Source organism: Paralichthys olivaceus, chromosome 1 (genome assembly GCF_024713975.1).
Source record: "Paralichthys olivaceus isolate ysfri-2021 chromosome 1, ASM2471397v2, whole genome shotgun sequence".
In the NCBI taxonomy this organism is placed as follows: domain Eukaryota; kingdom Metazoa; phylum Chordata; class Actinopteri; order Pleuronectiformes; family Paralichthyidae; genus Paralichthys; species Paralichthys olivaceus.
Window position 1 is genome coordinate 2,026,550 of NC_091093.1, and position 26,322 is coordinate 2,052,871.

The window sequence follows — 26,322 nt, forward strand, 5'->3', positions numbered from 1 at the left end:
CCATATAGGTGTTACTTGTATTTATTTAAATGGAATCTTAAAAACATAACTTCCATTTTTTGGGGGGAAATACTAACATTGAATCACACGATTTTGCATCTTTCAACTCTCCTATCAGCTGTTTTCAGTGGAAGACTTTGACTGTCTGTGAACATGGAGCCCAACATGCCAATGCTTGGTTTACAGAGAGAAGACAGTGCTCTACAAATAAAAGATATACAAATACACACACAGTGGAGAAATAAAAGACACTTGACTCAATTTCTTTGTATGTACAGTTGACATTTATAGAGCTAATACAAAACCACTGTGGTACAGATCATTTATAAAAACTAAACCATAACAACATAAATAGTTCAGAATCCTAAAAAACATCTTAGTCTCTCTCCAGCGTCAGAGATGGTGGTGGAGGATTCATGAATGTTCTGTTGATTTTACAACTGCATCCATTCACTGGAGCTCTCTCACAGACAGGAGATTTACCCCAGCATCATTACCACCTCAGTCCAGCAGCCAGCGAATCCAAAACTCCTCCTACTGTTGAATACGTGGCTCGTTGTGAGAGAGCCTGGGCTTTAGTGAGAGTTTTCATTATCCCATAATGCTCTAAATGCTGCCCGGAAGGCTTTTACACCCAGACTGATCCTGAGGGATTTAATGGACACAAATATTTGGGATTTCAGGTTTTTCTTTTACAGGAAAATTTAAATATTTTGTAAAATACTAAATATCAGCATAAACAGTGCATAAAGCATCATCCCTGCACATTCCAATTCAGAACAGAACCACTGAACTTTGGATGTATAACTAGTCTTTGCTGTCTGGAATACTGGTGTGTAAAGTGTAGATCAGGATGTGGAACACAACAGTGAGGCCAGTCTTGGAAAAGGCGAACATCTGTGACTGACTCCCTCGGCGTTGAAGTGACACAATTGGTTTGGCTAGTTGGAGTTTCCCTGCTCTTTCAAAATGAATAGGTGCATAACAGTTTATATTACATTATCAGGAGTTTACAGGCACTTCTGCCAACTTAGCACCTTTGTCACAAGATTTACCAACTTTTCGAACTCCTCAAGTGACTTTTTTTCAAAGCACAACACTAAAAATGTAGTGACCGGACAAGGTCATCAGTACTGACCCACAAGCTTGAGGACAGCCCTACCTTCTCTATGCATCTCTTTCTACGGACCACATGGCAGCTGACATAGACGTGAATGAGCTTCTAATTTCTCTTTATTTTGTAAGTAAATACAGATGGAGCTGTGGTCCTTAATTTATCCGTCTGTGATTTTCGTCGGATGAGTTGTTGTGGACATTAAATCCAAATTTTATCAGAGTGGAGCAGCAGCTTGGAACTGTGTAGAAGTGACTGCTGCCCAACATGTCGTCTTAAGGGGCCATGTCTTAGTCACACTTTCATACTTGTTCTGTTGTCTGACAACTGAAACAGACAAAATGCAAATATGACACAATAATGCATGAATAGACTCGTTACACCATCTTGCAGCATTGAGCCACTGCTCAGGACTGAGCCCCTTTCTATTGAAAGTAGTTGTTGATAGTTTTTTACGTCCTCAATGTGTCACATTGACCACACACGGCCCAGACATGTAGGTTCTGACATGATCGTTATGCAAAAAAGGAAACTTCTATTTCAACAGTACTGGATCACACTTCACAGGCTGAAACTGAAAATTCAAACCTGACTTTGTTTGAGTGGAGTCTGATAGGTGACTGACAAATAAAAAAAACCTAACAGGAAGCTCCTGCTCCACACATCCTGAGGTCGTAATTCCTTCCATGTCACAGCTAAAATGAGGCTAATTGTTGTGTAGTGTGCTCGGCTGTGAACTTAAAATACATCACAAAAAGACTTTGAATCTTCTCCTAAAACATTAGGAGCTGTGTTAAAAGTTTTATATCGCTGATGGATATGTGGGGTCTGTTTGGACACAGGAGGACAGTTCAGGTTAGACAGCAGTAATGTTTGTGATATATGAAGTAAGAATGACTGTTAACACTGATGTGTGCGATTTGTTGGATGTTTGTCAGCAAGTCACTTAAAAAAAGATCCTCTTATTGAATGTAACTGTTCAGACGTCCTCGTAATCTCTGTCGCACCCCTGGTGGGTTTTACCCTGGTGTTTGTCTAATAATGAATATGGGACATTTTTGCAGTAAAGCTATTTACAGCCATTTGAGTGGAGTGTAGTGTTACTTTATCTCAATCCATGTTATTTATTTATATTTTGGTTTTTGTTCACATTTCTACATCAATGAATAGACACATGTAGCCTACTCTGAATACACGTTCTGCAGAATCCTGTACACATTCATAAAACATGTGTAATCAGATATGTAAATGTGTAAGGGAATCTCTAGTGTCCATTGAATGGAATCTTGAAATGTGTGTATTCAGAAAACAAGAGCGCAATCACATTTGTAAATGTGGAAAGAAATCTGATTACACATAAATTGATTGAGATACAGTTACACAATATTCCACTCTCATAGCTGTAAAAAGCTATACCAAAATAATGACCCCATACATGTCCCAGCATGTGTGAGTCTTAGTATGTTATTAGTCTATGTAAGGGTAAGGTATGTTTTACTGCTGCTGTGTGGAAACCTATTCATGTTTAATGCTTCATTGCTTTCTTGTTTGGTCTTTAATAACTCATAGATTTGTGATCATTATCATGGCCAGTTGATGAAATCACTTGATACTGCTCATTTGATTAGACACTGAGTGCAATGTTTAAAACTTTCGGATTGGTCCTTTAAACACTCACAGGCTGAGCTCCTTCCATTTGTAATACAATTTGCAATTTTTGAGTATAAAAAGTTTTTCATCCAGAGTAACAATATTTATCTTTGTTACAGTATATGATGTATCACAGTATGTGTGTGTGTGTGTGTGTGTGTGTGTGTGTGTGTGTGTGTGTGTGTGTGTGTGTGTGTGTGTGTGTTGAGTGGTGTGTGTCTGTGTCATGGGATCTGGAGCTGTTCCTCCTCCTCCTCATCCATATCGCTGCTGGGACTGTCAGGGTTTTCAGGAGTGAACCGAGCCGTTCGGATCTTCCCAAACAAGCCAGGACTTTGCTGCTGCCGCCGCAGTCTAGGGAGCAGAGGGGTGGGGGGGTGTTTAGACTTGTAAATAACTCATCTAACAGCAGAAATTTAAGGTGTACTGTCAGAGTACATGACGCAATTTCTTCAACGAACAAGTACTGTATAATATTTACAGTTTGATGGTTTCAGACAAACTATTGCACTGAACATGCAAGAAAACATTGCATTGCAAAGTTGGTATGAGCTTCAAATCCCCCCATTAAACTTGGACAGACAGTGCTGCATCACAATGTCTCCTGAGAATGGAAGCTATCTTAAATTCAGTTATAAGAAAAAAACTGAAATATCACTTTGACACAAGTATTCCTGGATTTTGTAAAGGAGGTGACCACGAGCCTGATGGTCCCTCTGTCGTAAAGCCCAGGTCAGTGGAGTGCTGCAGTAATGCTTGTCCTTCTGGACGTTTCTCCCATCTCCACACAGGATCTTTGGAGCTCAGCCAGTGACCATCGGGTTCTTGGTCCCCTCCCTTACAAAGGCCCTCCTCACCAGATGGCTCATTCTGGCCAAGCAGCCAGCTCTAGGAAGAGCCCTGGTTGTTTCACATTTTTTCCTTAAAGAATTATGGGGCCACTGTGCTAGCTCATAACTTGAATAACTGGAACCATGAAAGCGTTATACATTTCATGGCCTCCGTCCAACATTAGCTGAAAATGTTCAGCTGGACCAATCAAACTAAAGAGCACAAGCGTGGCTGAAAACAGTCACAGTCAACCTGTGTGATCAACTTAATAGCTTTTGTCCTCAATGATATCAGTTTTATCAGGTTTATTTGTGCTGTGGAGAGATGAATAGGGGTGTGATCTGCACCATTGATTATTTAAATTATATATATATTTTTTTTCCAATTGATTTACAACATTTTTTTTTTTTTCAAGGCAGGAAGCTATCTCTCTATTATGAAAATTTGAGGGTTTGAAGCTTCAGTTCTAGGTAAAGTAGACTGAGCTAAAATCCTCTTACATGTGTCTCACCAGACCCCTTATTGTTGAACACACTCTAAATAAGCCAAGGTGTTCCATATTTCCATACTTCACTGTGTCACTGTGTAAGAGAGGTTTTGAGCTGACCATGATTCATGTGACTTCAACCTACCCATGATGGAGGGAAACACAATGAGAAAGAGCCTGGCACAGAAAGACTACTCCCTAATGCAACAGAGTATGAGTACGCAGTTTGTCATTTCAACAAATGGATAAAATGACAAAAAGAAAAAGAACATGAAGAAGTGGAGATAAAACCTCAGGGCCTCAGACAAAAGCTTTAGTTGCTTCATCAGTAGAATTCTGACTGAACTGCTCTTTATTCAAGGGACAACTTATGATCATGAATTTACACATTTTGGTTGAATGAAGCTGCCTCCGCTGTGATCACATCATCACACCACATCAATAAAGGATAAAACCAGCAAACCACTGTTAGGTAGGTATGACTGGAGTCTGGACAGTGGGGGCTCAAATCCAAACTTCACGATGCAGGGTGACAATCAGTTTAACTGTCAAATGAATGAGTCAGTTCAGTGACACTATGAAAGAAGGCTGGTTTGTGACCGAAGCAGTGATTTTTCCCTGAATACTTAATACGAACTGAAGAGGTAAATCTACTTAAAAAAAAGTTTCAATAGAGAAAAAAACAAAGACAATAACTATACATAGTTTGAACCTGCGTAATAGTTTTTCCTCTTCAACTTGTTGATCATGTCCAGGGTCTGCTAGAAATTAACTATCTCATCATGATTGATGATGCACACTTTCCCATCTTGGCACACCTGGCCATTCGCTGCATGAAGTGAGCGTGCTTGTTGGATTGCTGACCCCTAACTAAGAGAGCTTTTGGTGACAAGAAAAAAAGTGACAACATAAACATGTGATCTCCTCAGCGGAAATAATACCTTACTCCCTGCCTTTGTCTGTTGCACCACCCCTCACCTTGATGCTCCAAAAATTCCTGTGCTGTTGTGAATGTGTCTGAGTGGACCATCTCCAGCTGCGTTAATCATAAACGACAGGCAAACTCCAGAGAAAGTCCTGACCCAATGCTGCGGACATCCTCCGGAGTTCATTTCTAAGATTTGGTGGTTTGTATGTTGTCAGTATCAAACATAACATTTTGTCACAGAATCATAAATACAATTGCTGATTGAACTTTTCATGATTGACTCAAAGTACTGTAGATGAAAATCATGGTACGTTCCTGGTAACCATGGAAACACGTCAGTATATGTGGGTCCTTGTTAAACTGATGATGCAGATTGACAGTTACTGAAACTGTCCCATCAATAATTTACATGTCAGTATATGTGACTTACCACCTCCTCTTCTCCCTCTTTATCACATTAGTGACTCATCAATACATATTGCTGACTTTACTTCTTCCTCAGAGTCCTTGTGCCTTATCGTTTTCAGATCCAGGGCTGCAGCACATCGAGGATCATGATGGTGGATCACAAATCAGAGATTATGATCACATAGGTGGAACATGTTGGCTGATCGTGATCTTATTGGAGGATCATATTGACAGATCCTGATCGTGGTGGCAGCTGATCGTGGACAGGGGTGGTGGATCATGACGATGGATTGTGGACTATGGTGGCATCTGATTGTGGGGGTGTGTCCTCATTGTGGTGGCAGCTGGTCATGGACTATGAACAAGACTGCTCGATATACAATATGTCTACTCAGATATTCGACCATTACCATTGGTTAATTGAATGATTGATTGACATGTTATCACTCGACACCAAGTTCCAAGTCAAAACTAAGCCATTACCATGACAACTCTGCAAACCATGTCCACATAAACAACTTGGGTTTCTGACTTTCCTCCACCACAGTATTTCTCGAAACACTGCTCTTTTTGATCTTTTCACCTTTTCTATCCTTAGAAATCAACAGTCAAGGTCAGAGCCAACAAGTATATTAACCATCATAACATTCATCCCACAAAACAAGCTCACTTCCTAAAAGCTTTCCAACTGAGCAGGAAGAGAGTGAGTCCAGAGGGAGAATGGAGAGACAGAGAAGCTGCCATCCAATTGTGTTGTGGTCACTTTTTCAATGAGCAATGACGAGAATGAATGGCTTTATCAACAGTGCAACCACGATGCACCAGATCATGTTTCCTACACCACAGATGGAAACACAAGCAGCTGCTGTATTGCTACAACAAAACGAAAAGTTTGCTTTCACTTTAAAGAGAACTTGCAAAAGAGAAAGAGTTTCTATAAATGTTGCTGCCGTGCTTGAGATCGGGAACCGCAACGTTCAACCAGAGAATGTCTGTTTCAGGGAAACAGGATTTGGACCCGAGGTTTGACACAGTTGCTGACCACTGCTGTAGTGTATCAGAGGACATACAAGAAGATATGCAAATGTTGGAACATCTACTTTCACTACTTCAACAATTCAGCATCACAGTTCCTTTAGGCTGAGGAATTCACAAACCCTAACCTTAGTCAAAGTCCACACGTCTTTACCTTAAAATCCAATGATTTGCATTATGGGGACACACTTTGTGTTCCCATTGGTAAGACACGTTCCCCCTAATTCCCACAACATGAATAATGAGTAATACCTTTTTTTATATCTTATATCTTCTTATATCTTTGTTAGGACACTCATAGCCTTAACCACCACAATTAAATGATTACTACTACCTCTAAACTAAACCTTATTCTATCTACCTAATCCTCACACACACACACATGCACATACACACGTGCACACACACACAAGCTGTTTCAGAGAATCGAAAGCTTAAGCTACAACCTTTACAGGAAAACACACAGATTTCAGTCAGTCTCTGAAGCTGTTACTATGCCGACACGCCTGTCACTCCTCCACACAGCCAAGCAACAACAGTGCTCCCTGTTACTATGCTGACCTGCAAATGGGTGCTCAGCAATTGGCTGTCGGGAGCAGCGACGTGGAGAGAATGGAGAGAAAGCAAAGGGAGGGGCAGAGAGCAACGAGCTGAGGACTGTGCAAAGCAGATAGAGTGTAAGAGCTAAAGTGAGTGACAAGTGATACACATACAGAGCAGAAGAAGCTAATCCCTAAATAGTAGGACAAGTAAGTACTGAGGCTCACAGCAAGCCTGTCTACTACAAGCAGGCTGTCAGCTTCACATCACATCACACACACACGTCTCTCTATAGTTGTGAGGACATTGACATAATGCATTCCCTAACCTTAACTATCACAACTAAATGCCTAACCCTAAACCTTATTCTAAACCCTAACCCTAAGGCCAAGTCTTGACCCTTGAACATATGAAGCTTTTTTCCCATCTTTATTCAAGAGCGTGGTCTTTCAGTTTGAGTGCATGACTTGTTGAATTTATGTTCAGATTGTGTATTACTTTTCATCAAAGCCCAAATAGCCCCTGTTTGCACTTAAATCTGCCTCTGCTCAAACTGTGTGCTTGCACTCAGATATTTTGGCACAGATTTCATATAAACAGCCCATTGAATTTGTGAGTCTTAGTTATTATTTATCTGAGTTTTTATTCCAATGTTCTGATATTCAGTGAGGAAACTTAAAATGTGTGTGTGTGTCTTACCTTGACTGTAAGTGTTCCAATTGTACCTGCAGGTTCTCAGTCTGCTCCACCTGCTCATCCAGAGACCTCTGCAGCTTCCTGGTCTGGTTATGAGACTCATCCAACTGCACACAAACACACACACACACACACACACACACACACACACACACACACACACACACACACGCACACACGCACACACACACACACACACACACACACACACACACACACACACACACACACACACAGATAATAGATATTATTAGATATATTCAGTTCTACAAGACAATCAAACAATTGTGGGTGTTTTCTATTATGTATGTAACTTCCATGGGAGTAAAATGATGTTACATAACAGTTGGTTTAATGAGAAGCAAGGTTTTGCATTAGTGGAGCAGTCAAACACAGAGAGCACAAAGACAGACCAACAGCCTGAATGTCTGACCGTTTTGCATTTTGAACAAACACATGCTCCTACCTCATCCTCAGCTTGTCCTAACTCTTTCTTAAGCTCCTCCACCCTCAGCCGTAGCTTTTTGACTTCAGTCTCATGACTCTCCACTCTCCGGTTGGCATGGACGAGCTCCGCCGTCTTCTCTTGGAACTGCTTCTTCAGCTTAGCGTGAATGTGGCGAAGGTCGTTCAGCTCCTAAGGACAAAGCAGACGGACAGAGAGGACAGACGCAGGCTTAGATAAGCCTCCATATTCACATCTCATTACTGCTGAATCAGCTGATTAATCAGTTCGTCCATCAGTTATACAAATTTAAAAAAAGAAACCTTGAGTTTCAGCAATAATATTTTCATTTGCATCATCTCCCCACACATGGAACTTTTCCACAGAATACAAATACATGTCAAATGATACAAACTGTAATATGTCTAATAGAGCCTGACTGAGACTGACAATGATAAGGATAAGGCTGAAACTACATTTTTTATTAAGCCACAAAGACCATGTTTTACAGGTCAAATCAGAATCTTTAGGATGTTGACTACATAAAGTCACAGATTCATTCTGTTTTTGTCTTTCCCCCCCAGAAAAATCACTACATTCAAAAGACTCAAGTTACTTAGATTTAGCTACACTAACAATTATGAGTGACATACAATTTGTCAATTTCTCATTGACATTTGTTGTTGCCTGTTGGTATCAGTTGACAGACACACCTTTGTGAAAGTGAAATCTGGGGATTGACCTGGGCTTATTTCCTCTCTGATATACTCAGATAAAGTGATTGCATGCCATTGCATGAGTCATCTTTAAAATAACAACAATAATAATATTAATAAATTATATGAATAAACTTTGTTTCTACAGTACCGTTCAAAACAATGTACAATGTACTTTACGATGGATGGATGGATGGATGGAAGGATGGAAGGAAGGCCAATCATTGTTCCAGGCTATGTGAGAGGCATTTTTTCTAGACGCCCCATTGGCAGATTAACACATTGTTCATATATATATATGTGTGTGTGTGTGTTTGTTTTGTAATGGCTCACTCTGGATGAAAAGCTGTGAGAAATGCTTCATGTATCCAGAGGAAACGAAAAGGCTGTAAATAAGGAAGGAAGCACTAAAAGTAAAAAAGCACTAAAAAGGGACTCATGGTCTCTAGATGTTAATGTCTTAATTGAAACATTTGGTTGTGTTCCAAACTATTTTAAAAAGGTTTTATGCACATCTGTAATTTCAGGTAATTGTGTTGCTGGTCATGTCTGAAACAACAAAAAGCCCTTTCCCACACGTTTGCCTTGGAATAACTCTGGAAAGGCTGCACTTGGAGCTAATGGAATTATCAATAATGCACCATTGTCACTCACTGCACTTTCATGTACAGTACTTTGATGGCAAAGATTCAGCCGGCCTCTCAGCTGCCTCACACTTAATGGCTCCCCAGACAGAGTAGCTTCCAAGAAGCTCTTCAGAATTTATACACCAATAGCGGCATATCTACAGGAACAATAAAAGGCCAAACCCATGCAGGTCAAAGAAATTGACAAGAATGCAGCCTTCATATGAGAAGGAGACATGGAATCCAGGAAGAAAATCAGATCTCCAGACCATCTGAAATTTGATGTTGGTTATGACGGTTTAGTAGTAGAGGCAGAAAAACGTAGAGGAAAAGTCTGGTGTTATTCTGTGTTTGTCTTAGTGTCTGTGACAAAAGAAAAACTAACAATGCGTTTGTGTGTTCCTCAATATTTTCGGACTTACCTACCCTGTCTATCTCTTAAATTCAAGCCCATTGGTGCTACTGACTTTTAAAAAAAGGCAAAGAGGGCTGTCATGCTCGAGTCAGATTGTGAAATAGTCCAGTCGGCTGATTGGTGCGCCTCAGATGAGCCTAGAGTCCCTGTAGACCAAACAGTTCCAGAGAATAGCCAGCTCCATTACGAATGATGACTCAAATCCTCTGCATGGGGAATTTCAGCTTCTACCCTCTGGTTGAAGGTTTGCAGTCCCGAGGGGTAAAACTAAACGCACAGAAATAGTTTTGTTCCATCTGCAATTGTTCACTTGAACGGGTTATAGCTATATTAGCACAATTGGCATTATACAATTTTCTATTGATAGCGAAGCACTTTAGCACTTTTTGTCATGGCCTTTTGTGTTCTTCTTTTCTGTCAGTGTGTTTGTCATTTTGAACTGTGTTTGGATGGATGCCTCCTCTTTTTTTTGGCTGCAAAACAAATCTTCCATATAAAGTACATATAAAGTAACCTAACCTAACATTTTCCTGAAACAGCGGGCTCTACTGAGAGCCTGCTTAAGTCTATCGGGAGGAAGTAGTGGATTTGTTGGACATATTTTCATCTATGAATTAATACACATTTGGGACTGTTACTCATATCTGGGATATCAACCACCTTTTTAGGAAAAAACTCTTTTGCATGGATACTCTATGAATATCAATTTGATAACTGAATACTTGACATAATTTGCGAAATAAAAAAGCAAATGATGATTTCATGAAATACTAATTTAACACAGGCTAAAATGGGGACACAATTCATATTCCACTGGTAAGTTTTGGTTACACAAGGCCTGTTAGTTTGGTTTGAACATATTTTTAACAGTAATTGTGGTTTTTCATGTATTTTGTCATTAATCATATGAAAACATGGAAAATAAAATTGAAACTAAAATGGCACATACCTCCACCAAGGCCGAACAGTCCCCTTATGAAACCACATTTAAATGAACTAGATCTGGATTTTTCTTTGGATCACTAAACATGCAGCAAATCTATATATCTTAGAAATCAATGAAAATGTTATAAAGCACCCTCTATTGCAGTGTTATAACATGCAAAAGATGCAAAAATGAAAAATAAACCATATCTCCAGGTGAAAGCGGTGACACACACCTGTAGAAGACACCAGCAAAGATGTCCCGCTGAGTTGTACATGTGTGAAAGGCAGACTGCCTGAAGCCAATTCTCCGGATTTTACCTGCTAGTCAGATAGTTTGTCTGTCTGCCTGTATGTTTGTCTGTCTACATGCCTGTCAGCCTGCCACATCTTTCTTTTGGATCAAAGTCCTGGCGGTTGTGTCTGGTGTGTAATCTGTCAGACAAAAGGTGCAATAAATAGAGCAGCTTTCTACTGTACGCCCCGCAGCAGACATGTAGAGCAGAAACCTCTGTATTCCCTGCAGTTTCATCACTTGAAAACAATAATGAAGAGGGCAGAGTGAGAAGGAAGAGACAGGAGCGAGGAGGGAGGATAAGACGATATGGGGGAGAAGCTGGGAGTCCCTGACTCTATTAAACGTGAGGGATTACTGAATGATCTGTGAACAATGAGTCTGTGTAAACCTTGGACCTATGTTTGAGTGAGTGTGAGTGTGTGTGTGAGTGTGTGCAGATTGAAAACAATCTGGATCTAGTGAACTGAAATAGTAGTATGAGCTCTACTGAGTGTTATATAACAATAACAATAATAATATTAATAATAAAATGTATTTATACAGCTCCTTTTGTACATAAGATGCACCACAAAGTGTTTTACAATAAATTCAAAGATATGAAATAAGATAGATCAATAAAAACAAGCAATTAACATTATTCTAGTTCATCTGGCCATGATATAGTCCTGCCTTCTCCTCTTACTGCACTTTCAATGGTCAAAGTATTTTAATTATGTATCGAAAACATTGAAAGTTATTTTTTTCATCTCCAGCAAGCAGGCAACATAATGCAGTAAATGCAAAGACATGATGACAGAGGGAAAATGAGACTGTTGGAATATCAATATTTTCCTCAGATATATTTATGGTATAAAATGTGTAGAATTTTGTGATATCTAGTGTTGAAGTTTCATGTTGCAGCTGAACACCCCTCACCTCACCCTTCCAAAAGTGAAAAAGAACCTGTGGTAGCCTTTAATTATAAAAACTCAAAAGGTGTTTAGTTTGTTCAGTCTGGACTAATGTAAAAAACATGGCGGCCTCCGTAGAGAGGGTCCCCTCCATGTAAACATAAAGTATTTAAATATAAAGGACCTTTTCTGGGGTAAAGAAAACTACAATTCATACAATTTAGATGAAACCAACTAGTGAAAACATCATGAGGATTATTCTACATTAAATTTCTGCCAATAGATCCCTTTCACCTAAATCTTACACACTGGACCTTTAAGTCTGAAGAAAACTATAGGAATAAAATGACATCATAAACTCAGAGCGCTTTTCTACTCAAACATAATGTATAGAGTAATCGCTGCCCTTCTCACTTTGATTCATTCTAGTGTGTGTCTGTGTGGTGCTAATTGTAGCATTAAATAAACCTGAGTGCTTCATAAATAACCCCATGGGGCAGGTGGTAATGGGGCCATTTACATTGACAAACACTTACACACATTGTACGTGCAAGACTGTGCCACCCACTCTGGGGTAATAGGCCCATTTAAAGAAGCAATAGATCATCACACACACACACACACACACACACACACACACACACACACACACACACACACACACACACACACACACACACACACACACACACACACACACACACACACACACACACACAGCATATTGGATAAACAACCCCACCTGGTGACTACAGGTGTCATAACAAGACATATACTAAGATATATATATATTTTCAAAACCTGTGTTGCTTTTATATGATTCATATCCAGGAATCATGATGAAGGGTGTCAACAAGGCAGTAAATCGAGAGCTTCGCCTTCTGGCAAACCTCATGGGGACCATAATACCAGTTCTGTCCAGACATCAGACTTCACTCAAATTTCATTTGCTGCACCCATTGTCTCATTTGCATGATCTGTGTTTAAAACATGATAATAACCTCTGCCATAAACACAGTATCCAATGGGAAACTTCTGGGTGAAATTATTCAACCAAGAGTGGACAACAAATGGACAATAAAAGAAAAATAAACAACAAAAACAAATGGTCCTACTGTTATTGTAAGTGAGATGTGCAGATAGACAGATACACAGAAAGAGCTATAGTGAGGAAAGTGGATGCTGGTTTCTCACTGATTTACACTGACTGTGTATCGCAGTGTGACAGCGAGCATCAATCTGTGCAGAGGCAGTGATGCCCAAATCTGTGCCTGTGGCTGAAGATGATTCTACTATCAATCAACCAAGTGTGCATCCAGTGTCTTAATCGCTTGTCTTGTTTCTCATTCTCTGTTCGGATCAATACTATTCAACACTGCTTTCATAATACAATCAATCTGTCTCTGTATTTTCTCAAACACACGGTCGGTGCGCAAAAGAGATTTCATCAGCATGTATGTACCAGTGTGGTAATAAAATGATTGTACAATCTGAAGTTCATCTCTCTTTTGTTGCTGCATGGAATATAAAGAATAACCCAGTTGTGTTTAAAAACCCTGCTTACTTGTTATTATAGACATGACGTACAATAGAATAAGACCAAAGTTGTAATACAATGGGATTTTCTATTAACAGCTTCATAGTTGGTAAAACTGAATTGAAGGAAACAAGACAAGAGAGCAGCTGCTGGAAAAGGTTTCTCAGCATAGTGAAAGCACAGGGAACTGAGCACTTCCCCACCTCTCTCTGCCCCCCCACACTCATTAATTTATTTTAATACATGTCAATAACTATGTTTCTTTTTTCTCCCATAGTCTCTCTCTCTCTCTCTCATTTCAGATATCCCTGATCACGGAACTGCAGGACGACATATACTACTATTATTACTATTATTAACAACAATACTTCAGTAATTAATTATTATATGAATTGTTACTGTTATCAATAATAATGAATAGTCTTTACACTGTTACTGTTTACATTTGAACTAGTCAGATCTGATACCTGATGGTGCTCAAGTGTTCCCGGTCTCTCTCGCCTCTCTCTCTCGCTCTCCTCCCCACTATCTCTCTCTCTTTTCTCCCCTCTTTTCCACCCATCTCTCCTCTCCTCCCCTTTTTCTTTGCTCCCCCCAACCGGTCGATGCAGATGATCGTCCACATTGAGTCTGGTTCTAGAGGTTTCTCTCTGTTAATGAGGGAGTTTTTCCTCCACAGTCTCCAAAGTGCTGCTCATTGTGGGAACTGTTGGGTTTCTCTATATTAATACGATTTTAAGGTCTTGACCTTCTATGTAAAGTGCCTTGAGATAATGTATATAATATGATTTGGTGCTATACAAATACAATTGAATTGAAAAAGAAAGTGTAAAAGAAGTCCTGCCCACCTTGTTTCTTTCGAACAGCTCACTCTGGATGGCCTTCAGGTCAGTGTCGAGTGCAGAGGCAGCCTGCCGGCGTTTCTTGGCCAGTTGTTCCTCCAGGTCTTCAGCTTGAGCCCGCAGCTTCTTGTTGTCCCTCTCCAAGGCCAGTTTCTCAGTTTCCAAACACTCCCTGCGCCCCCACTCTGCAGCGTTCTCCACCTGCAGCCTCTCCATCTAAAGACAATGAGAGGAAGAGGCCGACATGATGAAATGTTTTCTGGTGGTAGACTAAAAGTTACCGGGGGGCTGTATAACCTCAAACATCATCTCCAGTGGAAAAAACTGAGGATTGTGTGCAGAATAACACAAGCTGTTCATTTAGATCACGTGCAACAAAACGTGCAATCTTTTATAATGCACATGCAATTTGGAACTCTTTATTTGGGATCTTAGTAGATCAGGCCCTAAGTCTAATGTGATTGTGAGTAAGCCCAACATCCAACATTCAAACCTGCCATTGAACTGTCCCTGATTTCAGACCCTGATTGTATCAAGTTTACCCCTGGTGTTAATATGAGTGCAGACTGTCCAAACTGAGATACTTTTTAGATCAGACTGAGATCCATGTTCATGTCAGAACCTCCTCTAATTTGCACAGGTATACAAAACAACAAGCAGAGGAAAGAAGAAGAATAGAGGAAGATGGTAGCCATCCGTGATGTAGTGTTGTGTTTTTTTGCTTTTTAATTGGTCTCATCTTTACACAGGTGCCCTGACTGAGGGGAAGACTGCCTCCTGTGTTTACTGACTGATAGCTAATAGCTTACTGATAGATGTGGACTGACAACACAATCTAATTGAAACTTGTGTTCAACAGGGTCATGATGTTTCACTGACCACCTTCAGAGGTGGTTGGCCGATCGCATCACTATCTGTCCTCAATGTGACTTACTGATTTACACCTGAATGTTCTACCCGACTGTCGTCTGATCACCAAAAACAATTCTAATGCAGGTGTTTTCCTCCAACTACTGACCATGAAAACTACTTGTCTTTGCTATGGGCAATAGTGGAATGTTCATGGATGACATCCAATGTCCACAGATCTACATGAGTTATCATGTAAAAGACTAAGAGCATATTTATCTGTATATATTTACAGTTGCAATGCCCTTGTACTGTCACAGCAGCAGCTCAGTTCATTGCTGTCCTGCTCCATTCATTTGTTGTTATCTGTGAAGCTCCCGGGGATACTAACAAAACAATTCCTGTGTTAATTTCCTCTGGGTGTTTCACAAGAAATGCATTTTAATATCAAAACAGAGGAGGCCAGACCACTATGAAACACCCAGAGGAAATAACACTATAGCAATGCTCACTTGACTCCTTTCTCTGTAAATCTATATTTGCAGTTGTTGTAAGGGGACAGAGGGAAACTCTCATCCACACATGTTGTATCACCTCCACAATGCGAGAGGCTGTATCATGTTCCACCTTCCCAATAGAAAGTGTATTTGTTTATTATTTACTTATGATAAAGATCAATAGGAACAACATACAGTTTTAGAACTGACATCCAGGTGATATGTAATATAATACACAGTTAAGGGGCCACCCCTAAAAACTAGCTGTCATTAAACACTGTCTATTTTACTTGTATACCCAGCTGCGGTAAGAATGGATCATATAATAACCATTAGATGACAACTTAGGCAAGCTAGTAAGAGTGAGAATTGAAATCTCTATTTAATGTGAAGCAGGAGATTGCAATGTAGTTTCTTCAAATGAGGGTAAATAAACCAGATGGTTGAAATTAAGTCAAGTGATTTGACAAATTAATGGTAACAAATGGCACTGAATTAAGTTAAAGATGGCGATGCTAATGTAAGAAAACGGGTCTGCTTTCATTTGTGAGGGGCTGATATTTTGCCTGTACCTGCCCACCACTCACCTGTTCTTTCTTATGTTGCCACTGTTAACCATCTTCACCTTGTTCTCTGCTCTCCTGTTTCCTTACCTCAGCTCGTAGTTCAGCTAGTTTCCTGTCCATACTGGTCCGAGCTCCCAGCTCGTCCTCCAGGTCTTCAGATATACGGCCAAGTTCATCCTGGTGGATTTCCTTCAGCAGATTCAACTAGATGGTGTTAAGAAGAGGAGGAAAGACAAATACTGATGTGTTGCTGGGATCAAAATAAAGACTTAATTCAAAGAACAGGCCATGAGTAATACTACTACTACTTCCTGAGAACTCATGTGACAAAGCAGCAATGACTAGTCGGCATGGAGGCAGGTGTGATTACATCACAGGGTGGTCTCTAATTCAACTCTACAGTCAATACAATCTCTGACATATTATAATCTTAGTAAAATGTTATGCATGACAGGGAACACAACTTTGTAATTGCTTGACAGTTTTTGTGATTTGATCAGAAAGAAGAGACGTCTGGTCACTTCAAGAACAAAATGTCTGCTGTGATCTTGAATATCTGGGACCAGAGGGTAGATAAGTTTGACCCAATCTCCTCTCCCATCATCTTTCATCCCTCCTTGTTAGCACTGCATCCCCGCATCTGCCTCCTCTGCACCTTTAGCATTTCACCCTATCCTGCTTTCATCTTTATCTCCTCTATGCTGCTTATCTTCAAAACACCCGTCATCACGGTCCACACATCTCTCATATCTTCTGACCCACTCCATTCCTTTCTTTGCCTCTGTTGGTTTTATCAGACTGAATCTTTCATTTTTTGTTTGTTGTACCACCACCTTACCTCTCTCCTCTCTGCATGACTGGACTGCCCTCAAGTGGATTACCTCTGTCATAACATTAACCGCATTTATGGCCTTAGTCCATGAGCGACCCTACAGTCTATGAATTCTCCCTTGGTTCTAGACAGTAACAGTAAAAGAAAGTGGGCATTGTCAAAACCATATTTTACTACAATATTGCAGATTGTACTATACTATCCCACCTTATAATGTTTGTGCAAATATATATTACTGTTATGAACACACTGAGGTACCATCTTACTGGGTTTTGTTTTTCCTACTTGTCTGTATCCAATTCCAACCTAACTCTGGTCTGCTACTTATGTTACTGTAAAGCTTTCACTCCTGGCAATCCTTTAATTCCTGTCTTGTCTGAACAGCTTCTTGTCAGTGGCGGGTTGTACACAGTCTTATGACTGATGTATATGGCGTCACTAGCCACTCCCCACTCGCAAGTCTGGAAGATAGCAAACCATCTGTGTAGAAGCCTCACCCAAAAATTAGGAGTGGCAAAAAAATCTATTTATTTCAGTCAATTAATTTAAGCCTTGATCCACATAAATACAAATCCAGCAGATGGGTCCCTCATCCATTTTGGGATAACAAGCCACGGAAATGCTGTAAGCTGACCTGATTCATAAGATTGGTCTGGATTCTAGGATGACTGTGACAATTTGTATCATCTTTCTTTTGGGAAGTCTAAAATATAAATTTACTTGACTTTTGACTGAAAGATCTGACATCAGCCTAAGATAAGATGGACGCTTTTTCATCCCTCACTTCTTACTGCCAGATACAACTAAAGTTTTAAGTTTGGTTCATATTTGTTAATAAGAAGATATGTTTGTTTTGTATTAGGCACAAAGACATGTATGCTCAATCTACACAGAATCAAAGATTCTAAGACAATAAAATCTGTTTTTTTACTAGTGGATTGTATATTCTATAGTTCGGAGCAATTTTGAATAAATAATAAATCAAACATCGTTATTATGTTGATATTCTGTTTAACTTTGCTGTTCAAATGATTGTAAAATAATCCTAAATGTATTTCAGTCAGACAACTCATGTTTAACTGTTTATTGCAGCAGTAGAACATAGTTTGTGTTTGGCGTCTAGGCTCCGACTCAATCACTCCCCCGATATGATTTCACAGATATGATGGGAGTGACGAGCAAATACTTGTGACCCCCCCCGGTGGCTACAGGTGGCTGCTGGGGTGGTGGAGGGGCTGAAGCAACTGGTAGTGATACTGCAGCAGCAGTGCAAGCGAAGGGGTTTATGGGAAATGTCTCTCTGCTTAAATAGGCTGCCTAATAAGATGGGTGTGTCTAATAGATGATTGTGGAGAATGATGTATGTCACATGATGTGTGTCACATGATTGGAGCAGAGCAGCTCGAGTTGGCTGCCTGAACTAACTCGCAGGGTTCGCTCCATTAACACACCTTCTAAATGTTGCGATGTCCAGGGGAGCACAAAACGTCTTTGTGCTGCAATATTGTGCAGCATGCGTCTTGCATAGGGGTACACACAGATGACTGGCTGGACTTAATTTTCACCATGAAGCTATTCTCAGATAATTTCCCTAAAATTTACCATTTTCATATTGAACCATTTTTTCTTTATTTCACTGACAGTGGGATATGCAGGTGATACAGCATTGACAGTGCTACATTAGTCTGTCTCTTAATGATCTGCTGATGCTGCTAAAAAGTCTAGAATTTCCTCTATGCATCATTGAAACCAGGACTTTGATATTATATTATGCTATAATTCTACATCATGGCATTCATCATGTACCCACAGGTCATTCATACACTTTTCTGAAGTAGTGTCATGTTCAAATAAAGTCACCATACAACCTAATGTAGGTGAAGTTTAGGATAAGAATACGGACATGTTCTTCCATGAGGTCCAATAATACTATCTTTTTGAATTTAACAATAAACGTAGAACCTTGAATGAGTTGCTTGATTTAATCAAAAACTTAACAAACTAATTTGTTTGTGGAACCACCATCTACAGTTGGTGACCCTCTGTCAAGACAGAAAGTATGAACTAGACTAAACGCAGCAAGAGTGGGAAAATGTCTTCTGTGCATATACAGTAATCCAGACATTCATTGTAGCAGGCAGGGTGGCAGCCAGACGACACAGATAGCTTACCTGTTTGAGGGCCTCCTGCTTGCTCTTGCTGAGCTCCTCATATTTAAGTTTCCACTGACTGAGTTCAGCCTCCAGCCTCTCAATGCTCTTACTCAGAGCAAGTTTGTCACTGGAGAAGAGAGAAGACATCTCAGTCAGACTGCTATAGAGTCTGTGCGGTTCCATTTTTCATTTTGTACATTTTCATTCATTTTGTTTCATTTTAACATTGTTATCATCAGTGTTAATATTGTCCACAAATAATCACACTGAGAAATACTATACATATACAGTGTGAGAATACTTTGGTCTATTATGAAGCTATAGCAGGTCAGAGGATGTTAGCTGAGCAAACATACTTTGTGAGCCACCGTGACCTTTGACCACCAGATTCTATTTAGGTAATCCTTGAGTCTGAGTGAATGTTTGTACCACATGTAATGAAATTTAATTCGGGCATTCCTGATATATCGAGTTCAAAATGCACGATCATGTGACCTTGACCTTTTGACCTTCGACCACCAAAATCTATTCAGGTCATCTTTGAGTCCAAGTGAGTATTTCTACCAAATTTGAAGATATTCCCTCAAGCTGATCAAAGAAATACATTAGCATACTTTGTGAGGCCACTGGGACCACGGTGATTGAATCCTTGAGTCCCTGTGAATGTTTGTGCCAAATGTGAAAGGATTCCTTGATGGAAAGATCCCCTTCACAAGGCAAAATATTAACTTATGAGGTCACCATGATCTTGACTTTTGACTGTCAACCACCATTTAATCCTTGAGTCCAAGTGAATAGTTGTTCCAAATTTGAAGTAATTTCCTCAAGGCATTCTTGACAGATTGCATTCAGGAGAATGGGATGAACAAACAGACAACCCGAAAACGCCTCCAGGCCACTGGCTGTCGCCCGCACTGAGGCACACAACACACAATTGAGTGCAAAATAACAGTCTTCAACGAACCCACAAACATGTTCCCTGTCCATCCAGGAAGCATCCCCAAACAGAGCACTCACACATAGCTCCCAGAGAAGCAATAAACCAAGCTCAGCTCAACTACAGTGCCAAACATGGGTGATGGGAGTAAATTGTAAAACAAATTGACAGTCAAAAGTTGAAGTAAGTCATTTGAATAACAAAATTACAAATTGTGTATCATATGGTAAGGTAACCGTCTGTATAATTACATCTGTAGGAACTGTTGGGTTTCTCTATATTAATACGATTTTAAGGTCTTGACCTTCCACGTAAAGTGCCTTGAGATAATGTATATTATGATTTGGTGCTATACAAATAAAATTGAATTGAATTAAAATTGAATTGCAGCGTTGTGGGGAAGAGGAGATTGTGCTCCACCTTGAGCTCCCAGAGTGCACTCAAGATCTCACTGAATTCACGTCGCTGCCATATTATCTCAGGCTTGTTGTCTGCGATAACAAAGACCTTTTAGCCTATTTACTCCACTGAGCGTCGGCTATCAGTGAGAAATTTCCCTACAAAGAGTAACCATGACCTTGATGAGTAAAATGTAGTAAAATGAGTAAAATGTCCTTCAAAGTAAAACTACTCATCGCTAAGAGTAGCCTCTTTCAGTGTTCAGTGTTATATATAATTCAAATCAGAGTAGCCTTTAAATGTTACAGGGGGTGTGCGTGGAGATATTTTAATTGTCCAAAAAACAAAGATTAAAATTATTTTTTATTTCATGTAGTCATAGTTTTCTCTTACTCTCTTTCTTTCAACAGGACTTTCTGGGACTCATCCAGGCGAAGCTGGAGGGCGTTGAGTTTGCTGGAGTCGTCCTCCACTGTGCTCATGTCCTCCCACAGCTGCCTGCTGCGCTCCTGCCGGCTCATACCGCAGGATAAGCGTGAGCTGGCGGCGTTGACACCACGTCCATCCCAGGCCTCCTGACTGTCGGTGCCTGGGGCCCTGGAACGTAGAACAGACTCTAGCAGCTCCAAATCCTGACAGAGACAAAGACAAAAAATGTGATGAAAATACTAGTGTGCTGATATGAGGTGCATACTATACGCTGCGCTGTATAAAATACTGCTTTATTTTGTAATCTTAATGAATAATAAGAGCTTTACATTACGTTACCTTCACCCATTCATATGCTTCTAAGACTACATCATGGCGTTCATCATGTACCCACTGTAAGAATTTCTCTATCACACATTCCAGTCACACACTGCTGACGGTCATCAATGACAGTTTTGGGTTTCCGTGTCCAATGACAGATTACCATGCAGACTTGAGTAGTCAGGGTTCTAACCCCTCTACCCTCTGAGCCACAACCATTTATTAAACAATACTGAAAATCACTGAAACAGGTCAGGTCTTGTTTTTGGTGAATGTAGAGTCACCATAACCAAGGTTTAATAAACCCAAATGACCCTTTAAGCCAAACAGAGAATATAGGGTGATATATACAGTGATATATTAACAGATAAACTGGTTATATGAAGAAAATGGGAAACAGGTTAAAAAAAACAAAAAAAGTTTTAAGCAAAAAATAATTCTCTTCATGCAGTGCAGTTATAATGTATAGTGTACAACAGTATGTCATCAGGTAGTTTGGATCAGTGTCCCTGCAAACAATTCCAGTGAAAACAGTCATCTCTTGTAAGGTTTCATCAGAAGCTCTGTGTTTTTGAAGAGGCTGTCTGCTCTTATGTCTTCTTTTTCTACCTACCAAACTGTTTTACCCAGTGGGTCATCTAGGCTTTGTGCTGGAGTGTACTTACAGCCAATCTAAATATAATGGTAAATGTAGATTGTTTACCCCTTTTAACTTAAATCTGTTTGCTTTGGCAACAGTTTCCTCTCCCTGTGTATTTGATGACATTAACCTGATGTAAACAGTGAGGTGTCTGTTTGCCACAGGCTCCTTAGACCAAATTAGAAAATTGAAATAAAGCAGCAGTGTGGTGTCATCCAAGTTCCCCGACATTCATGCTCGACTCGAAACAAGGTAATTTCCACTGTGTTTTAAAGGTACAGTGTGTAGAATTTTGTGACATCTAGTGTTGAAATTGCACATTGCAGCTGAACACCCCTCACCTTAACCTCTCCTTCCAAACATGAAAAAGAAACTATGGTAGGCTTTAATTATCATAAAAACTCAAAAGGTGTTTAGTTTGTCCAGACTGGACTAATATAAAAAACATGGCAGCCTCTGTAGAGAGGGTCCCCTCGATGTAAATATAAAGGACCTTTTATGGGGTAAAGAAAACTACAATTCATACAATTTAGATGAAATGAACTAGTGAAAACATCATGAGGATTATTCTACATTACATTTCTGACAATAGTTCCCTTTCACCTAAATCTTACACACTGGACCTTTAAGCCTAAAAGTCCACCAGGTGTTTTTTTACGTCTGAAGATAAGTTACTAATATCTTCAGTTGTATTGGATTCTGCTGCTACACTTTTTTGCCCCTGAAAATCCAGAGGGGTTTTGTGGACTCAGACACTTCACTCACCCCTCCATCGGCATAGTGGTGAGTAGATAATGAGAGAATTTTCATTTTTGGGGTCAATGCTTAATATTTACTTTATTCACAAGCAAAAATCTAGCATGTTGACCTCGTCACATTGCTAATAAACATTAAGTACACAGTCTGGAGTATTGAACAAATATATTTTTGATGGGCTGGTGCCACAAGGGGAAATGTCAGAGAATCATCCAAGTCATTAGGACTTGTTGTGTGGTAAACTTGACATAGATTCAGATTGTTGAGATATGTAATATGATATATTATATATACATATACAATATATTAAAAATGAAGAGAACCTTCAGACCATAAAAGGAACAAAAGCTCAGAGCTGGCAAACAAATGAATCAACCAATAGTCTACAGCAACAATCGTTTTTTACCATGTTGATTTTGCATTATTTTTCATTTCATTACTAATCTTTTAGCAGAGCAACAAAACATGATGATTCCTATGTCAGTAGCACTTTCCTCCATGCTCCGTTACTTCCAGAACATATTAACGTGTGACAAAACAGCCCAGCATCGGGCTTAGAGCCTGACTTAATGCAAATCACATGAGCTGTGGCTGTGAAGCTGGTCCAAAGAATTTTTTCCCAACACACATGAATAGATTTATTTAATTTAAAAGACAGACTTGACCCAGATAGACCTGAAAATCATTGGACCTAATCCAAACTGCAGTGGATCAGAACAGGCTTAGAGAGGACAGAGGGAACATCAACAGTGGTAGTGGCATGATGATCATTAGTTAACAAGCAGCCACAGCATAAAGGAAAATCCGTACAATAATAATAATAAAACATAAGGACTTAATGGAGAAACTACATCCTTATTTATTGGTATGGCATTTTCACCTCTTCCACCAACAATGACAATAATCTGTAGCCAACTGTGGTGGACAAACAGAGGAGAAATGTGTTCTGACCAATATCTGTCCATCACATTTTAAATTACCTGTCATAGCACAGATCTCAGATCACTGACATAAAGGTTAAGGTTTGCCAAACTAATATACGACATGTCATGCTTCTGCTGTCATTACAGGTAACCCCCAACAGAGGGACCCAGTGTGTAAAGGATGCTGGTAACCAATCACACTGTGCAACATGTGGAAGTACTCAGTGTGTGTGGGAACCAGAACAATTGAGGGAGACAGGAAACGAGGCTGTACTGTGTTTGAGCAACAGTCAGCTGCTGCTCTAAGACCACCTCTGCTGCCGCTGACACATATAATCATGGTTTACTTGGAGCACCACAGCCTAAACGTGTATAACTCAGCCAGTGCATTGTATGTATGTATATGCATGTGTTACCATGGCAACGCTGCCAGAGGTAGCTGAAGGTTTAGTCTGACAGGCAATGATGGGAATATTTATTCTCTGCCCTTTTTAAACAAACACCTTCATTATGAGGTCAGAGCTCATGTACACATGGGTATGTATTGGTGTATTACTGTGTGTGTGAGAAAATATGCAACAGCCAAAAAAACAAAGGTACGCACTACTGCTAAAAACATATTAAAGCTCGGTGTCATCCAGCGTAACTGAAAAACACAGGAGGTCAAAGCAGCATCATCATAGGAACAAGTTCTACATTTGGTGACTGTACCAGCTCATTAAAACACATCAAATACAGTGGTGAACTTGGTTTTACTCTGAATGTTTCCAGAGACGGCAGCTCAACAGCAGTCAGAGGGGTGAGCATGCTGGAGAGTCCTCAGAAGAATGATTAATATAGAGTGATAAAGGCCCACCTGTTGAAGGCTTTTGGACTTTCTCACTCTGAGTGTATGGAATGCCTTTTTTTAATCAAAATTAAATAAATAAATATGGCTATGAAATAAACCCTGAAATAAAAATATATGGCAGTAAATATGCCTTTTTTTTTTGTTTATCTGGATGATATACTGGTAGCCAGGTCTACTAAAACAGAACACGTCTCTTGAGCGACTCGGTCCGAATGGCCTGATCATAAACCATGTTCACGTTTGCATGCACACACACCGCACAGAAAGAACTCAACACTCTTTCTTTTCTGTATGAACTACCTTCGACTGAGCTTTTCATTTTCAAGAGACTGCAATATGACCTTTCCCAGAAGTTTATGCCAACAACCTGTGTGCAAAGTAAGGGATCAATTGACACTTGAACTACCCCTGAAAGCCTCAAATTCTGGGGAGAACTCTGGAAAAAAGATTTACAAAAAGATTTCTCACTATAACTGTCATTACAATGTATTTTAAATGCGGTCTATATCCAGTATTGGGTATGCAGGGTTTTCACTACGTTTATTTTGCAGATGCAAAACCCTGCAACATGACCTCACTGACCCACTGACCTGCGCTCGCTTTACATGTTAACAATAAACACCAACACTACTCAGAAGTTAAGGACCACCACAGTACTGAAGTTTACTTTCATTTGATTCACTCTAGTTTAAGATACACGTATTTATACACAATTTGCTTCTCATGATCTTGTGTGTCTGAATAAATATAGCTTAGCAAAGCAGCAGTTCATTGTTTGTAAAGAACCATTTCTGCTTTAGGTTTAGTATGACCTGCACAAGCTGACAGAGAAGAACTACTGCAGTATCACTGAGCCCTCAGGGAGATGCCAGCATGGTGTGTGCATGTGTGTGTGTGTGTGTGTGTGTGTGTACCTGGTTAGCCATACTGTCTCTTAAATAGGACACCCCCCAACACATACATATTCTTCATGAGTGAGCTCACAGGGTGTGATTTTATTATCTTAGGGAAGACATGGGAAGACACAGCAACATGGCTGGCTTACCCTTACTCTGTCCATTAGAGATGCACAGATCAAGGTTTTTTATTTCATTTTTTAACCCTAACACAACATACCTACTCACCCACTATGGTCTAAAGACCAGGGAGGTTTGGCCTGCTGATGTGTGAACTACTAATGTCTACAACAAGCTGTTTCACTCCAATCCACCAGGCAGCAAGAGACTACACAACAATAATGATGCTATATGTATAAATAGAGCTACACTATAACAACAATAAACAGGGACGAGACACAACTGGAAAGAACAAATTTGATGCGTTTGTAGAGGCTGGCCATCTGAAATAAAACACTGCAGTACCCAAGTAATCAGGCTTCTTCAGCACTGCAAAGCCTATTGTTATTTATAACAGTCTAAGAGCTGCTTTGTTACTTTTCCACACCCGCCTGCAACAGTGTTTTCTGAAAATAAGTATCCAACACTGCACTCATCACTACCGTCCATATAACAGCTGACGACATGAGCTCACTGATACTGAAACAGGATCTCAAGCTGCAACCTTTTCATTATTTATTCATCTGTTAATCAATTTGAATCTTTTTTCATTTATGAAATGTTTGGACAAATGCAAACTTCACATGTCACCAGGCTGCAATTATCAATCTTAACATTAAGATTAAAGTCTACAGCCGATCTAGAAGCTCTTGGGGCCTGTGTTTAAATACTAAGGTCAGTATGCTAACATGCCCCTGGTGACATTGTTAATCAGCTGATGTTTAGCATGCTC

General features: G+C 39.9%; 1 protein-coding gene across 4 annotated transcripts in view; it reads right to left on the bottom strand.

The window, feature by feature from the left end:
- Positions 1–261: 261 nt before the first annotated feature.
- ccdc102a (coiled-coil domain containing 102A) overlaps positions 262–26,322 on the bottom strand; it is a 47,365-nt gene continuing 21,304 nt past the window's right edge. For all 4 annotated transcript variants that reach the window (XM_020080320.2, XM_069524869.1, XM_069524907.1 and 1 more), the window contains 7 exons: positions 21,009–21,247; positions 19,298–19,406; positions 16,382–16,498; positions 14,389–14,598; positions 8,156–8,326; positions 7,693–7,796; positions 262–3,118 (listed from right to left, as the gene is read on the bottom strand). In XM_020080320.2, the coding sequence (XP_019935879.2) occupies positions 2,989–3,118; positions 7,693–7,796; positions 8,156–8,326; positions 14,389–14,598; positions 16,382–16,498; positions 19,298–19,406; positions 21,009–21,247 (1,080 nt within the window). In that variant the 3' untranslated portion in view covers positions 262–2,988. The remainder of the gene's footprint in view (positions 3,119–7,692; positions 7,797–8,155; positions 8,327–14,388; positions 14,599–16,381; positions 16,499–19,297; positions 19,407–21,008; positions 21,248–26,322) is intronic.